The sequence below is a fragment of the Talpa occidentalis genome, unplaced genomic scaffold (genome assembly GCF_014898055.3).
Source record: "Talpa occidentalis isolate TD23 unplaced genomic scaffold, MPIMG_talOcc4v2.1 talOcc4.3, whole genome shotgun sequence".
Taxonomy (NCBI): Eukaryota; Metazoa; Chordata; class Mammalia; order Eulipotyphla; family Talpidae; genus Talpa; species Talpa occidentalis.
The window spans coordinates 107669848-107687166 of NW_023603184.1; the positions used below are offsets into that span (position 1 = coordinate 107669848).

A 17319-nucleotide genomic window follows, 5' to 3' on the forward strand; every position below is an offset into this window, starting at 1 on the left:
TCTCAACAAAAATCTTTGTATTAGAAATTTTATTTTGTGACACAGTATGAAATGTTTGATGTATGAACCAAAAGCGTTTGAGGTTAAACAATGACTAACTGGAATAATTCACACTATTCTAGGAAAATTAATATGGATCTATAGGTGTTCTTTATTCTGAAAACATACCTGTTATTTTAACTCCATCCTTTGTTTCAGCTGGTACACCGACACCAAACTCATTTTCTCCAGAGACTCTGAAGTAGTATATAGCGCCTTCTTGTAAATTAGTGATTTTGTAGGAGAGGCGGTTACAGTTGTTGGTCACAGAGACCCATGCTTTCTTACTGGCCTCACGTTTTTCTATGTGATAGTTCTTCACCTGTGCTCCACCATCGTTCTCAGGAACATCCCAGGATAACACTGCAGACTCTTTGGTTACCTCTTGTACAGTAACATTGGCTGGAGGACCAGGAGAATCTAAAACCTTAACAACTAAGGTGAGTGAAGCAGCACTCAAAATATTCTGAATTGTCAAAGTGTATTTTCCAGAATCATTTCTGTTGGCATTTTCAATGGTAAGCGATGTACGGCAGTCTGTGGAATCGATATAAGCTCTAGTGCGGAGGTCAGTGTCTGGCTTGCTCCAGGAGACACTGGGGACGGGTCTACCTCGGAAAGGCACAGTCATGGTAAATGAGGAACCAGCCTTGACAATCAAAGTCTTCCTCATGTCACTGTCAAGATCAAATACAGGTTCTTCTTCTCGCTCCTTTGCTATTTGGGGATCAGAGACTTCACTAGGATCACTAGCACCGACCTTATTGATAGATCTTACTCTGAAAACATATTCAGCTCCTGCTGTTAATCCACTTGCTGTATATTCTGTGCCTCGTAAGCTCTGGATGGCAGTTTTCCAATCAGTCTCCTCAGATAGTTTGTATTCTACAGTGTATCCGGTTACTGGGGCCCCGCCATCAAATAAGGGCTTTACCCAGCTAATTGTTATATTTGTTTTGCCTGAGTCCACAACTTTGGGTTTGGAGGGAGGAGATGGTAAGAACACTGGATCTTCTGCCCTAGTTAAGGGAGATGTTTCACTTGGAAGGCTTAGGCCAGCGGCATTTTCTGCATAAACCCGGTATTCGTATTCACATCCTTCACGAAGTCCTGTTGATTTCACTCTCAGATCATAAACTGGTTTTTTGTTTACACGCACCCATAGTAGGCTGTTTTTCTCTCGCCTTTCAATTATATATCCAGAGATTTCACTGCCTCCATCAGTCTCAGGTCTCGACCAGCAAAGTGTCATGAAATCCTTGGTCACAGATGTTATTTCCAAAGATGTGGGTGGACTTGGAACTGTAAATGGATCCAGTGCCTTGACAGGCACACTCTCCAGGGGCTCACCAACACCATACTTATTAACAGCTGTTACTCTGAAGATGTATTCATTGCCTTTGAGTAACTTGGTTACTTTACAGGATGTTGTCATTAACTCTCCTTCACATATTGTCCATGCGAGGCGACTTGTTTCACGTTTCTCTACAATGTAATAGTCGATATTTGCACCCCCATCTTCCTGGGGTGGTCCCCATGAAAGAGAGCATTTCTCAGAGGTGAGACCATTTATTTCAAGTGGTCCTGCTGGTGGGCCAGGCTTATCAAGTACCTTGCAGTTAACTGCCATTGACCGAGTTCCTGCAACATTCTTTAGCGTTAGGACATACTGCCCAGTGTCTCGTCGGATACAATCTTTCACTGTTAACATAGTAGTGAAGTCCGTGGAGACAATTTCTGTTCTTGCTCTTTCTTCAATTTCTACACCATCCTTGGCCCAGGAAACAACTGGCAGAGGTCGCCCTGCAATGTCTGCATTTAGCTTAAGGGTCTCTCCGGCTTTGACAACAATAACATCTCGGAACTTGACATCCATCATAATTCTTGGAGCCTCTACATCATCTTTAACTGTAATAGGGCCAGTAGATTCAGATGGTTCACTAACTGAGTCAGCAGCATTCCTTGCAAAAACCCGGAATTCATAACGCTGATCTTCAGTAAGTTCAGTCACTTCAAAGTATGTTTCTGATACGTTAGTAAAATTGCACTTTAGCCATCGGCCATCTGGTAGTTCTCTACGCTCAATAATGTATCCTGTGATCTTAGCTCCACCATCATAAAGTGGTTTAGACCACTTAAGTGACACTGACTTCCTTGTGATATTCGTGACTTCAGGTTGTCTTGGAGGGTCACAAGGATCTCTTGCAGGGACTGGTTCACAAGATTTACTGCATTTACCGATTCCAGCAATATTCTCAGCGTATACACGGTACTCATACATCAGTCCTTCATCAAGGCCAGAAACTTTCATTTGAGTATCAGCAATGGGGATTTTATTTGCTTTTGTCCAAAGAATGCTACTTCTTTCTTTGTACTCGAGGTGATAGCCAATTACTTGACTTCCTCCATCATTAACTGGCACTTGCCAGCTTACAATCATGGTGGATTTTGTGGCATGCACAACTTTAGGAGTACCGGGAGGACCTGGGGGACTGAATGGATACTCTGCAACCACAGCTGAAGATTCACTGTAGGAGCTCTTTCCATAGCGATTTTCTGCACAGACACGGAACTGATACTCAGTTCCTGTTATTAGACGAATTATTTTAATTGATGTTCTTGCAACTGCTTGTGAAACTACCTGCCATGTTGTAGAAGTGGTCACTCTCTTTTCAACGATGTAATTGCTTATTTGGCAGCCACCATCATATTCTGGAGGATTCCAAGAAATGGTTACATTGTCACAACTAACCTCATCAATACGAATAGGTCCTGGAGGACCTGGTCTGTCAAGGACAATTACAGTAATTGGAGCTGTTATGGATCCAGCACTATTTGAAACACATAATTCATAAGTTCCAACATCTTCCCTTGAAGCTTCCTTAATAGATAGTGATGTTACAGTCTTTGAAGAGGAAACATTGACCCTAGTTGTCTCTTTAAGGATCTGACCATCTTTTTTCCAGCTTATGGTAGCTTGAGGTCGTCCTTTAAACGGAACATCGATCTTAAGTTGGTCTCCAGCCTTTACATTGAAAGTACTGAAAGGAAGCTCAATCGAAGGCTTTATTTCAATATCCCTTGCAATCACTGGCACGCCAAGTTGTCTTGGATCACTTCTTCCTTTTTCATTAACTGCAGCAACCCTGAAGATGTACTCTTCTCCTGAAGTTAGGCCAGAAATAGTAGCTTCTAGAGTCTTAACTTGTGTGCAAGTGCTCCATTTTTCACTCCCTTTTGTCTGCATTTCAATTACATAACCAGTAATTTTGCTGCCACCATCACTTTCTGGTTTCTCCCATTTAATTGTAGCTGTGTTACGGGTCACATCAACAAGAGTAACTCTTCCAGGTGGGAGGGGTGGTTCAGAAGCTTTAACGGGTTCAGTTGTTTCAGCTGGCAAACCAATTCCATATTCATTGGCAGCTAAGACTCGGAAGTAATAAGAACAGCCTTCTTGTAGATTTTCAATTTTAAAAGTGTTCTTTGTGCAATTGTTTGTAATAGTGGCATATGCTTTTCTTGTGGTTTCTCGTTTTTCAACAATGTAGTTTGTAATCTTAGCTCCACCATCAATAAGTGGCGGTTCCCAAGATAGTGTGACTGAGTCTTTCTTCACTTCTCTTACAGTCAAATTCTCAGGGGCACTTGGTGAGTCAAGAACTCTGACATTAACAAAAACTGTTTTGGAGCCACTGTTATTTTCTAGTGTCAGGTTATACCTACCACTGTCAAATCTGGTTACATTATCAATCACCAACATAGTGTATGAGCTGGTCACCTCAATCTGGGCCCTCTCAGTGAGAACGCCATCAGCCTTTTCCCATTTAACTTCAGGTTCTGGTCGGCCTCTGATAGTGACAAATAAGCGTAAGGTAGCACTTGCACGCAGAATGACCACCTTTCTGAGATCAGCATCAAGTTCTATTTCTGGTGGCTCTAGCCTCTCTTTAGCAACAACTGAACCAGGTATAGTTGCAGGCTCACCTACACCTTCTGAATTGATGGCACAAATACGGAAGTTATACTCATTGTTTTCTTTAAGCTTGGTAACTGTGAACTGCTTTCCTTGTAATCCTGTGGGTGGAGTGCAGGTTGTCCATTCATCAGCAGTGGCTTCTTTGACCTCAACAATGTAACCCTTAACAGGTGCACCACCATCATAAATTGGTTTATTCCATGCCAAGGAGACAGAAGACCTGGAAGAGTCTGTCACTTTTGGATTACTTGGTGGACCTGGTGGATACAGAGCATCACAGGCACGATAGAAAACAGATGGCTCACTGGCTTCACCCACACCAGCTGCATTTTCAGCAGAAACTCTGAATTCATAGGAATGACCTTCAGTAAGACCAGTTACCCTGAATCGAAGATCTGTCAGTGTTTTCTTGTTGCACTTGGTCCACCTAATGCCTTCCTTATCTCGTTTTTCAAGAATGTACCCTTCAATTTCAGCACCTCCGTCATCCACTGGGCGTGCCCATGTTACTATCATGGAATCTTTGGTGATCGCTGAGACTTCAGGTGTTGAAGGAGGACCTGGTGTTTTGTAAGGATTGCAAGCGATGACGGGCTCGGATTCCAAGGGCTCTCCAATTCCATATTTATTCACAGCCATGACACGGAAAATATACTCATTACCAGGGAGAAGTTTAGTGACTTTGTAGTTAAGGGCTTGTACTTCAGTCGAAACCTGGGTCCAGGAGAGTCTGCTTGTCTCTCTCTTTTCAATGATGTAATGTGATATATTAGCACCACCATCTTGCAAAGGTGGGTTCCATGCCAGGTAACATTTTTCAGCAGTAACCCCAGATACTCGTAGAGGCCCTTCAGGGGGCCCTGGTCTGTCAAGTACCTTTACAGTGATTGGTATTGATTTTGTTCCACCAACATTGCTGAGTTTCAGAATATATTGTCCTCCATCAGTACGTATGCAGTCTTTGACAACCAGAGTTGTTTTCTGAATAGTAGACTTAATTTCCATCCTTGCAGTTGTTTCTTCAAGCTCTTTTCCATCTTTTGACCAAACGATTTCAGGGATAGGTTTGCCTCGGATATCAGCTTCAAGGACAAAAGTCTCTCCTGCATGAACAGTGATGACATCTCTATATTTTGGATCCAGTGAGGCATTTGGTGCATCGATTTCATCCCTTGCAGTAATGGCACCAGTGCTCTCAGATGGCTCACTAAAATTGCCAGCTGCATTTCTTGCAATTACTCTAAATTCATACCTTTGGTCTTCTACAAGGCCACTCACTGTAAATTCAGTTTCTAGTACGTTGGTAAAGCTGGCTTTCATCCAGCGGCCATCAGGTAGATCTTTCTTTTCTACTATATAACCTGTTATTTTGCTACCACCATCATAGACAGGTTTCTTCCATTTCAGTGTGACATTGTTTCTTGTAATAACAATGGCTTCAGGGCGCCCAGGTGGGTCACAAGGATCCCGAGCAACGTAGCATTCTGACACTTTGCTAGGCTTGCCGATGCCAACAATATTTTCAGCAGAAACTCTGAACTCATACTCAAGGCCTTCATCAAGCCCACTTGTTTTGAATTTTGTGTCTTGAATGGGAGTCTTATTTAGTTTGATCCATAAAATGCTGTTCTTTTCTTTCTGTTCTAGATGGTAGCCAATAACTTTGCTACCTCCATCGTTAACTGGCTCATGCCATTGCACAACCATTTGCTCTTTTGACAGTGATGTCACAAAAGGAGTTCCAGGTGGTCCAGGAACTTTAAATGGATATTGTACAACAACTGGTTTTGAATCTAGAGGAACACTTTTTCCATACCTGTTTTCCGCAAAAATTCTAAACTGGTACTCATTGCCTGTTTTCAGCTTGGTTACTTTAATTGTTGTTCTTGCAACTGTTGCTGATACTATATGCCAAGTGGTGGTGGTTGTATCACGTTTCTCTACAATATAGTTGCTTATTTGACAGCCGCCAGTATAAGTTGGAGGTTCCCAAGATATGACTACGAAGTCTGCACTAACTTCATCAAACCGAACTGGTCCAACCGGAGGTCCAGGCTTTTCCAAAATGATAATACTGAGATTTTCTGTTGCTGTACCTGCACTGTTTGTTGCTGTTATGCTGTATTTTCCGAAGTCATCTTTGTTACTTTCTTTAATGTGCAAAATAGTTGAAGTAGCTGTTTCCTCAACATTCACTCTTGTTGTCTGTTTAAGAGGTTCACCATCTTTGTCCCATGAAATTTTAGGTCTTGGTCTGCCAATAACTGGAATTTCAATTTTAAGATCTTCTCCAGCTTGGATGCTATATGTATTAAATGGTAATTTAAAACTAGGCTGTATAGTCAAGTCCTTGGCTATGACAGGCACTCCAAGCACTCTGGGATCACTTTTTCCTTTCTCGTTGTAAGCTTTGACACGGAACTGATATTCTTGTCCAGAACTCAAACCAGTAACAACTGCATTGCAGACTTTGGATTCAGCCACAACACTCCATTTTTCAGTTCCTTTGGGCTGCATTTCAACAACATAGCCCAGGACCCTGCTTCCACCATCATGTTCAGGTTTCTCCCACATAAGGGAAGCACTGGTCTGCGACACATCAGTGAGCGTGACCTTTCCAGGTGGGGAAGGAGGTTCAGCAGCTTTCACAGCATCGGCAGTTTCCACTGGAACACCAACTCCAAATTCATTTTCAGCCATAACTCTAAAGTAATAAATGGCTCCTTCTGTAAGATTCTCAACTTTAAAACTTGTTTTGCTGCATTTACTGCTCACATTAGCATATGCTTTTCTGGTTGACTCACGCTTGTCAATAACATAGTTCTTGACCTTTGCACCTCCATCAATGATGGGTGGTTCCCATACCAAAAGGACAGAATCCTTTTTCACCTCTTTGACTGTCAAATTCTGTGGTGGTCCTGGGGTGTCCAGAACTTTTACAGTTACAAAAGCAGATTTAGATCCGCTGCTGTTTTCCAGCTTGAGAATATATTTTCCAGCGTCATTTCTATCACAGTTATCTATTGAGAGCTGAGTGAAGTTTGTTCCCTTTTCAATTTGGACCTTATCTGTGAAATCACCTTCTTCTCGAGACCAGGTGATCTCAGGTGTTGGACGGCCCTTGAATGGGATGTGAATCCTGGCAGATCCACCAGCTCTTACAATGATTCCTTTCCGTAATTCAGAGTCAAGGTCAAGTTCAGGTGCTTCAAGTTTATCTTCTGGTTTCACAGTACCAGGAATTGGTGCAGGTTCACCTAACCCGGCTTTATTCAGGGCACACACTTGTATTTTATACTCTTGGTGTTCAGTGAGTTTTGCAATTTCAAAGCGAGTGACTCTCAGGCCAGTCTGTGGGGTAACTATTTGCCATTCCTCCTCTTCTGCTTTACACATTTCTACTACGTATCCCAGGATCTCACTGCCACCATCATAGATGGGTTTGCTCCAGGCAAGTGTAATTGAACTTTTGGTGGTATCTACAATATGTGCATTGGTGGGTGGGCCAGGTTTGAACACAGGATCACAAGCCTTGTAATAAACTGTAGCTGGACTTGGTTCTCCAACTCCAGCAGCATTTTCTGCAGAGACTCTAAACTCATATTCGTGATCTTCTGTTAATCCTGTTACTCTTAGACGCAAATCTGTAATGCGACGTTTATTACATTTTATCCACCTAATGCCACTTCTGTCTCTTTTCTCTACAATGTAACCAATAATCTCACTTCCACCATCACTATCTGGACGATTCCAACAGACGGTCATGGAGTCCTTGGTAATGTTGGTGATTTCCAAGCTTTTTGGTGGTCCGGGAAGTACAAATGGATTTTTCATTAGTACTGGTGCAGATTCCAAAGGCTCTCCAACACCATATTTGTTGACAGCCATTATACGGAAGATATACTCATTTCCTTCTAAGAGTTTGGTAACTTTCAGAGAATTGGTGACAACTTCTGAAGACACAATGGTCCAGGCAAGTCGACTTGTTTCTCTCTTTTCAACAACATAGTGAGAAATATCACTACCACCATCCTGAAGTGGGGGAGACCATGTTAAAGTGCATTTTTCAGAAGTGACTCCCGTAACCTGGACTGGCCCTTCTGGAGGTCCTGGTCTATCTAATACTTTCACATTTACTGGGAATGATTTAGAACCTGCAACATTGGAAGCTCGTAAAATATACTGTCCACCATCAATTCTGATGGCATCCTTTATAATAAGTAAAGCCTTGAAGTCTGTGTTCTTTATTTCACATCTAGCAGATTCTTCAACTTCCTTATCTCCTCTTAACCATTCAATGGTGGGTAGGGGCTTCCCATGAACATCAGCCTCAAGCCTGAATGTTTCTCCAGCATTTACCACAATTGTGTCTCTGAATTTTGGATCCATTGAAATTCTTGGGAGTTCAACCTCATCTTTGGCAGTTATTGGTCCAGTACTGTCAGAAGGTTTACTTATTGTACCAGCTGCATTCTTTGCAATGACTCTGAATTCATATCTTTGATCTTCAGTAAGACCTGACACAGTGAATTGAGTTTCAATGACATTTGTGAAGCTGGCTTTCATCCAACGGCCCTCAGGTAAATCACGTTTCTCTACAATGTAACCTGTGATCATACTTCCACCATCATATACTGGTTTGGTCCATTGTAAAGTGATTTCATTTCTTTTGACTATTATTGCTTCTGGGGTTCCTGGTGGGTCGCAGGGATCTCTGGCTACATAGCATTCAGAATTCTTGCTTGCTTTGCCTATGCCAACAATATTTTCAGCATAGACTCTGAATTCATATTCAATGCCCTCTTCCAGATTGAGTGCTTTAAACTGGGTGTCATGGATAATAGTTTTGTTGACTTTTGTCCATAAAATACTGTTTCTTTCCTTCCTTTCAAGGTGGTAACCTATGACTGGACTTCCACCATTATTGATTGGCTCATGCCACTGTATAACCATGGAGTCTTTGGAAATGGCTGTGGCAAATGGTGTGCCTGGAGGGCCTGGTTCTTTGTAGGGATATTGAGCTACAATCGGATCAGACTCCAAAGCAAAGCTTTGTCCATATCTATTTTCAGCAAATATTCTGAATTGGTATTCTGTACCAGTTTTCAGTTTGGTCACTTTAAGTGTAGTTCTGGCAACGGTAGCAGAAACAACGTCCCATACTGTGGAGGTTGTATCTCTTTTGTGAACAATGTAGTTGGTGATTTGGCAGCCTCCTGTATATAATGGAGGGTTCCAAGATAATGTAATACTTTCAGCACTGACTTCATCAAATTTAACAGGTCCTTTTGGAGGATCAGGTTTATCTAGAGTTATAATTTCGATGGATGCTGTTTTCTGGCCAACAATATTGGCAACTGTGATTCCATAATGTCCACCATCATCCTTGTGAGTTTCTTTAATACTGAGGACAGTGAGGTCAAGTGAATCTGTAACATTGATTCTTGTGGTCTGCTTCAGTGGAACACCATCTTTAGTCCATGTGATGGTTGGTTTAGGGCGTCCAGAAATTGGCACTTCTATTTTCAAATCTTGCCCAACTTGTACACTGTAACTGTTGAAATCTGGTCTTACGTCTGGCTCAATGACCAGATCTTTGGCAACTATTGGAACTGCCAGGGACCTAGGATCACTTCTTCCCTTTTCATTTACAGCAACAACTCTAAAAAGATATTCTTCTCCTTGAGTTAGGTTGGTAATTACTGCTTCCAGGTTCTTTACTCGAGCACACTCTGACCACTTTTCACTGTGTTTAGCCTGCATTTCCACAATATACTGAATGATTTTACTGCCACCATCGTGTTCAGGCTTTGTCCAACTCAAAGAGACACTGTTTCTGGTGACATCATCCACAGTAATTTTTCCTGGAGGTTGTGGGACTTCTGCAACTTTAATTGGATCAGCTGTGCGGGCAGGAAGGCCGATACCATACTCGTTCTCAGCCGTGACTCTAAAGTAATAGCTGCAACCTTCTTGGAGTTGTTCAATTTTCCAAGAATTCTTATGGCAATTTGTTACAACGGCAGCATATGATTTTCTTGTGGCTTCACGTTTTTCAACAATGTAATTTTTAATTTTGGATCCACCATCCAACAAAGGAGGTTCCCATGTAATTGACACTGAATCTTTAGTGATTTCTGTGACTTTCAGGTTAACAGGTGGACTTGGTGTGTCCAGGACTCTCACAGTAACAAAGGCAGACTTTGTTCCACTGCTATTTTCTAATGTGAGAGTATATTTTCCACTGTCATATCGGTTGACATTTTCAAGAACAAGAGAGGTGAAGCTGCTAGTGACATCAATTATAGCTGCATCTCGGATTTCACCATCCACTTTTCCCCATTTAACTTCTGGTGTGGGACGACCTTTAATAGGAACAAAGAGCCTTAGGGATCCTCCCGCCCTTATATTTATAATTTTCCTGAGTTCTAGGTCAAGATCAATGTCTGGCGCTTCCAATTTTTCTTCAACTATTACAGGTCCAGGGACATCGGCATGCTCGCCAACTCCTGCTTTATTAACAGCACAGATACGGAAGTTGTATTCATGCTTTTCCAGTAGCTTCTCTACTTCGATATTTGTTCTGTTGATACCAGTTGGTGGAGTGCACATTGTCCATTCGCCATCGCTCACATCACATTTTTCCACAATGTATCCTTGGATTTCACAGCCACCATCATATATTGGTTTGCTCCAAGACAGGAAAACAGAAGATCTGGTAATATCTGTCACTTTGGGATTGTTTGGAGGTCCTGGTTTGTAAATAGGATCACAAGCCTTTTGGTATGCAGATGGGGGGCTTGGTTCACTAAGTCCAGCAGCATTCTCAGCTGAGACCCTGAACTCATAATTGTGATTTTCTATGAGTCCAGTTACTCTCAAGCGCAATTCCCCAATCAGACGTTTGTGGCATCGTGTCCATCGAATGCCCTCTTTATCACGTTTCTCAAGCACATAGCCAAGAATTTCGCTGCCACCATCAGATGCTGGTCTTTCCCATACAACAATCATTGAATCCTTGGTCACTGTTGTGACTTCTGGAGCCTTTGGGGCATCTGGTACGACAAATGGATTCTTGGCAATGATTGGCTCCGATTCAAGAGGCTCTCCAACACCGTATTTGTTTACAGCCATTACACGGAAGAGATATTCATTGCCTTCAAGAAGCTTAGTAACTTTGCAGCTGAGAATTTGCACATTTGCGTCGACCACAGTCCAAACCAAGCGGCTGGTTTCTCTTCTTTCCACAACATAATTTATGATATCACTCCCGCCATCCTGCAGTGGGGGTTTCCACGCCAGTGTGCATTTTTCTGCTGTAACTCCCGATATAACAATGGGTCCTTCGGGTGGCCCTGGTCTATCAAGAACTTTGACATTTATAGTAACTGATCTCTCTCCTGCGACATTTTTGGCCTTCAATATGTAATTTCCACTGTCAACACGTACCGCATCTTTTACACTCAGACTGGTGGCAAAGTCAGTGCTCTTGATTTCTAGTCGAGCTGTGTTTGAAAGCTCCTGATCACCTTTAATCCACTGAGTGGTTGGTATTGGTTTGCCATAAATTTCTGCATCAATCTTAAATAACTCACCAGCATGAACCACAATTGTGTCTTTGTATTTTGGATCCATAGTTATTCGTGGTGGCTCTATCTCATCTCTTGCTGTAATTGCTCCCGTGCTTTCTGAAGGCTCACTAAATACTCCCGCGGCATTTCGAGCGATAACACGGAACTCATATCTGTGATCTTCCACTAGGCCAGTCACTTCAAATTGAGTATCAATGACATTTGTAAAACTGGCTTTCATCCAGCGGCCCTCGGGCAATTCTTTCTTCTCAACAATATACCCAGTGATCTTGCTTCCACCATCATAGGCGGGCTTCTTCCACTGAAGAGTCACTGAATTCCGTGTGACAATGATTGCTTCTGGCCGCCCTGGTGGGTCACATGGGTCACGAGCTATGTAGCATTCTGATGCTTTACTTGGCTTGCCTATTCCCACGATATTCTCTGCAGAGACTCTAAATTCATATTCAATGCCTTCGTCGAGGCCAGTTGCTTTAAACTTGGTTTGAGGGATAGGTGTCTTATTCAATTTAACCCAGAGGATGCCATTTCTTTCTTTGCGTTCTAGATGATAACCAATGACTTTGCTACCTCCATCGCTGACTGGCTCATTCCAGTGTACTTCCATGCTGTCCTTGGTGGAGACAGTGACAAATGGTGTGCCAGGAGGACCAGGAACTTTGAATGGATACTGGGCTACAATAGGCTCTGAATTGAGGTAGGTACTCTTCCCATATCTGTTCTCAGCAGCAATTCTAAACTGATACTCACAGCCAGTCTTTAACCTGCAAGCCTTTATTGTTGTCCTTGCAACAGTAGCTGATACAATTTGCCAGGTGGTTGTGGAAGTGTCCCGCTTCTCCACAATGTAATTATTGATAGAACTTCCACCATCATACTTGGGTGGACCCCAGGAAAGAGTAATACTGTCAGCTGTCACTTCATCCATTTTAACTGGTCCAGTGGGAGGTCCAGGCTTGTCAAGAACAATAACATTAAGGATTTCAGTAGCTTCGCCAGCCGAGTTAGTCAGTTTAACTGTGTAATGTCCAACATCTTCTCGGCAGGCCTCCTTTATCGTCAATACTGTGTTATTTTCTGTGCTTTCTGCATTTACTCTAGTTGTCTGCTTCAGTGGTACATCTTCTTTATGCCAAGTTACAGCTGGTGGGGGGCGACCAATAAATGGTACATCAACTTTTAGGTCTTCACCTGCCAGTACAGTGAAAGTGTTGAACAGGAGTTTGAAGGCTGGGGCAATGACAAGGTCTTTGGCAATTACTGGCACACTAAGTTGTCTAGGATCACTGATGCCTTTTTCATTCTGAGCCGAAACACGGAAAGAGTATTCTTCACCCTGAATCAGTCCAGTTATAGTGGCTTCAGTGACTTTGACTGTGGCACATGTGACCCACTTGTCACTGCCCTTGCTTTGCATCTCTACAATGTAGCCTAGAATTCGGCTGCCTCCATCATGCTCTGGTTTCTCCCAAGAGAGTGTCACACTATTTCTTGTGACATCCAGCAAAGTGATTTTTCCTGGAGGAAGAGGTCGTTCTGATGCCTTCACGGATTCTGCAGTCTCGGCAGGCAGACCAATGCCATATTCGTTTTCAGCGAGAACCCTGAAATAATAACTACAGCCTTCTTGAAGTTGGTCTACCTTCCAGGAAGTCTTGTGGCAATTTGTTGCAACAGTTGAATATGCTTTTCTTGTTGATTCCCGTTTTTCAACAATATAGTTCTTTATTTTTGAGCCTCCATCAAGAAGGGGTGGCTCCCATGTCAGTGTGACAGATGTCTTAGTGACCTCCTTTATCTTCAGATTCTGTGGAGGGCCTGGTGTGTCTAGCACTCTAACATTGACAAAAGCAGACTTGCTGCCTGAGCTGTTTTCTACAGTGAGCATGTATTTGCCACTGTCAAATCTGTTTACATTTCCAACAATGAGCAAGGTATAAGAGCTTGTGGATTCAATGCTAGCTTTGTCTAAAGACTCTCCATGTTCCCGGGTCCACTTCACCTCAGGTGCAGGCCTTCCTTTGATTGGAACAAAAAGCCTCAGGGTGCAACATGCTCTTATGGTAACTACTTTTCGTAGATCAGCATCCAGTTCAATCTCTGGAGGCAGCATCCTCTCTTCAGCCTTCGGAGTTCCAGGAACAAGTGCGGGTTCCCCAATTCCTTCAGAATTCATGGCATAGATACGGATTTTGTATTCTTGATTTTCTTTGAGGCCGGTGATGGTGTAAGAAGTTGCCTTAAGCCCAGCTGGTGGAGTGACAATCTTCCATTCATCTTCCTCTGGCAGGGCGATCTCAACCATGTACCCAGTGATTTCTGAGCCACCATCATAGATAGGTTTATTCCATGCAATTGAAATGGAGGATCTGCTTGTGTCTAGAACACGTGGGTTACCTGGTGGACCGGGTTTAAACACAGTGTCACAAGCTTTATAAAATGGACTGGTAGCACTTGGTGCACTGATTCCAGCAGCGTTTTCAGCCATAATCCTGAACTCATATTCATGACCTTCTGTCAGTCCGGACACTTTATATCTTAAATCAGTAACAGTTTTCTTGTTGCATTTCACCCAACGTTGACCAGCTTTGTCACGTCGTTCCACAATATAATTGATGATTTCACTTCCACCATCAGAGTCAGGATGTCCCCAGCAGACAACCATTGAATCTTTAGTAATAGTTGTAACTTCAGGGTTTTTGGGTGGATCAGGAGGTCCATAAGGATCTACTGCAAGCACAGGCTCTGATTCTAGTGGTTCTCCAACTCCATATTTGTTTACAGCCATGACACGGAATATGTACTCATTGCCTTTCAAAAGTTTGGTGACCTTTAGTTTTGTTATTGGGACTTCTAAGGCTACATTTGTCCATGCCAATCTGCTGGTCTCACGTTTCTGTACAATATAATGATCAATTTTGGCACCTCCATCATCTAGTGGAGGCAACCAAGATAACACACATTTTTCTGAAGTCACTTCAGATACAGCTAAAGGTCCTTCAGGTGGGCCTGGTCTATCAAGAACTTTGACATTGAAAATGTGTTTAGCAAAACCACCAGGATTTGTTGCTGTGAGGATATAGGCACCTCCATCTCTTCTTGATGAATCCTTGTTTATCAGCATAGTAGAGAAATCTGCAATTTTTATTTCTAATTTTCCTGTGCCTTCAAGGTCCTTTCCATCTTTGGTCCATTCCATTGTTGGAGGTGGGCGACCTGAAACGTCAGCTTCCAGCTTGAATGCTTCACCTGCTTTTACTATAACTGTGTCCTTAAATTTAACATCCACCATTATCCTTGGTGCCTCGATGTCATCCCTACAGGTGATAGCATCTGATGGCTCAGAGGGTGGACTAACAGCACCTGCAGCATTTTTAGCAATCACACGGAATTCATAGGCGGCATCTTCTGTTAGGCCACTGACTGTAAATTCATTCTCCAGAATGTTGCTAAAGTTGGCCTTCAGCCACCGGCCATTTGGAAGGTCTCTCTTTTCAACTATATAACTGGTAATTTTGAAGCCGCCAGTATATTCAGGCTTGGCCCATTTAAGTGCCACTGTGTGTCTAGTAATATTTAGAGGGATTGGTTTCCCAGGTGGGTCAATGGGATCTAAAGCAAACATAGGTTCAGATGGCTTGCTTGGCTTGCTCTTGCCTGCTATGTTTTCTGCAATCACTCGGAATTCATAAGCAATGCCATCTGTAAGTCCAGTTGATTTGAAAATGTTGCCTGGTACTAATGCTTTGCTCACAGTCTGCCAGAGAATACCATTTCGTTCTTTTCTTTCAATGTGGTATCCTAAAATGGGGCTTCCACCATCAGAAAGAGGCTCATTCCAGCTAATTGTCATTGAGTCCTTGGTAACTGCTGTTACTTGAGGAGTGCCAGGAGGCCCAGGAACCTTAAATGGATAGTTGGCAACTACAGATGCTGATGTGATGCCTGGCCCGACTCCGTATCTGTTTTGAGCTTTTACCCGGAACTGATATTCCACTCCGGTAGTGAGGCGAGTGGCTTTATATGTAGTACGAATAACAGTGCTTGCTAGCTCCACCCAGGTAGTGCTGTCAGTCTGTCGCATTTCTACTACATAGTTGCTTATGGGTACACCGCCATCATTTTCAGGTGGGTCCCAAGAGAAAGTTACAAAATCAGATGAAATTTCATCAAATTTGATTGGTCCGGTAGGTGGCCCTGGGATATCATGAACTTGAATGGTGATGATATCACCAACCTCTCCCACAGTGTTCCTTGCTGTTAATGGATAGGGCCCGCTATCACTTCTCACACACTCATTGATATTTAAGATGGTTGAAGTTGCTGTATTTTCATAATTAACTCTCTGTGTCTGTTTAAGAACTTGGTCTCCTTTTTTCCATGTAACTGTGGGCTTTGGTCGACCAAGCACTGGAATTTCAACTTTAATATTATCACCGGCTCTGGCAATGACTAATTTCTGATAAATGCCACGGAGATCCAATTCTGGAAGCATCGTCTGCTCCTTGACAATTACAGGCCTGCTTTCTCTAGGGGCACTTCTTCCTGCACTGTTCACTGCCATTACTTGGAAAGTGTATTCCTCCCCTTCGGTTAGATTCTTCACAACACATTCTAACCCTTTCACAGTTGTGATGTGGGTCCACTGGTCAGAGCCTTTTCTTTGGGCTTCAATCACATAGCCGGTGATCTTACTACCACCGTCGTGTTTTGGTTTGGGCCAGGCCAAGCTGACTGTGCTCTTAGTTATGTCCATAATGTTAAGGCTATCTGGTGGTGATGGTGCTTCAGAGGCTCTGACAGGTTCTTTTGTTTCTGTTGGTTCACCGATTCCATATTCATTTTCTGCCATCACTCTAAAGAAGTATTCACATCCTTCAGTCAAGCCGGTAACTTTATATGTGCATTTATGGCACTTAGTAGTGGCTGTGGTATAAGATTTCCGTGTTGCTTCTCGTTTCTCCACAATATAGTTCGTGATCCGTGAGCCCCCATCTATCAGAGGGAGGTCCCAGTGCAGGGTGACACTGTCCTTTGTGATGTCAGTAGGCCTCAAGTTAAGGACGGGTCCTGGTGTATCCAAGACTCTGACGTTAACAAAACCACTTTTCTTCCCAGCGGGGTTTTCAATGGTCATCACAAATTTACCAGTGTCATATCTGTTACATTCTGGGATGATCAGAAGAGTGAATGACTCTGTATTTTCGATGTTAGCTCGGTTCTTAAGGTTGATATTATCTTTGGTCCATGTCACTTCAGGAGCAGGACGACCTTTAATTGGAACGAATATTCTAATACTGAGTCCTGCTCTAACAACGAGTGTTCTCTGGAGTTCAGCATCTAGTTCAAAATCAGGAGCCATTTCCCGTTCTACAATTTCAACATCTGGAATCACTGCTGGTTCCCCAACACCTGCATCATTGATGGCACTGATCCTAAAATTGTATTTCTCTTTTGTCTGAAGATCAGGGACAACAAACTGAGTGATTCTTAGGGCAGGTCCTGTGGTGTCTTTTATCCAGGCCTCATCTCCTACTTTTTGATGCTCTACGACATAGCCAGTGATCTCAAGTCCGCCATCATAATGAGGCTTGCCCCATGCTAAAAAAGCTGATTTTTTGGTAGTATCAGTTACATGCGCATTTGAAGGTGGTCCTGGAGGATCTGAAAAAGAAAGACACACAAGCACATGTTAGAAGTTTAGCTTTT

At 42.8% G+C, this 17319-nt stretch overlaps 1 protein-coding gene across 1 annotated transcript in view; it reads right to left on the reverse strand.

The window, feature by feature from the left end:
* The window catches only part of TTN (titin), a 282533-nt gene that overhangs the window by 31873 nt on the left and 233341 nt on the right, over nucleotides 1-17319 (reverse strand). Inside the window, exon 276 of the mRNA XM_054699459.1 lies at nucleotides 169-17274. Coding sequence (XP_054555434.1) covers nucleotides 169-17274 — 17106 coding nt within the window. The remainder of the gene's footprint in view (nucleotides 1-168; nucleotides 17275-17319) is intronic.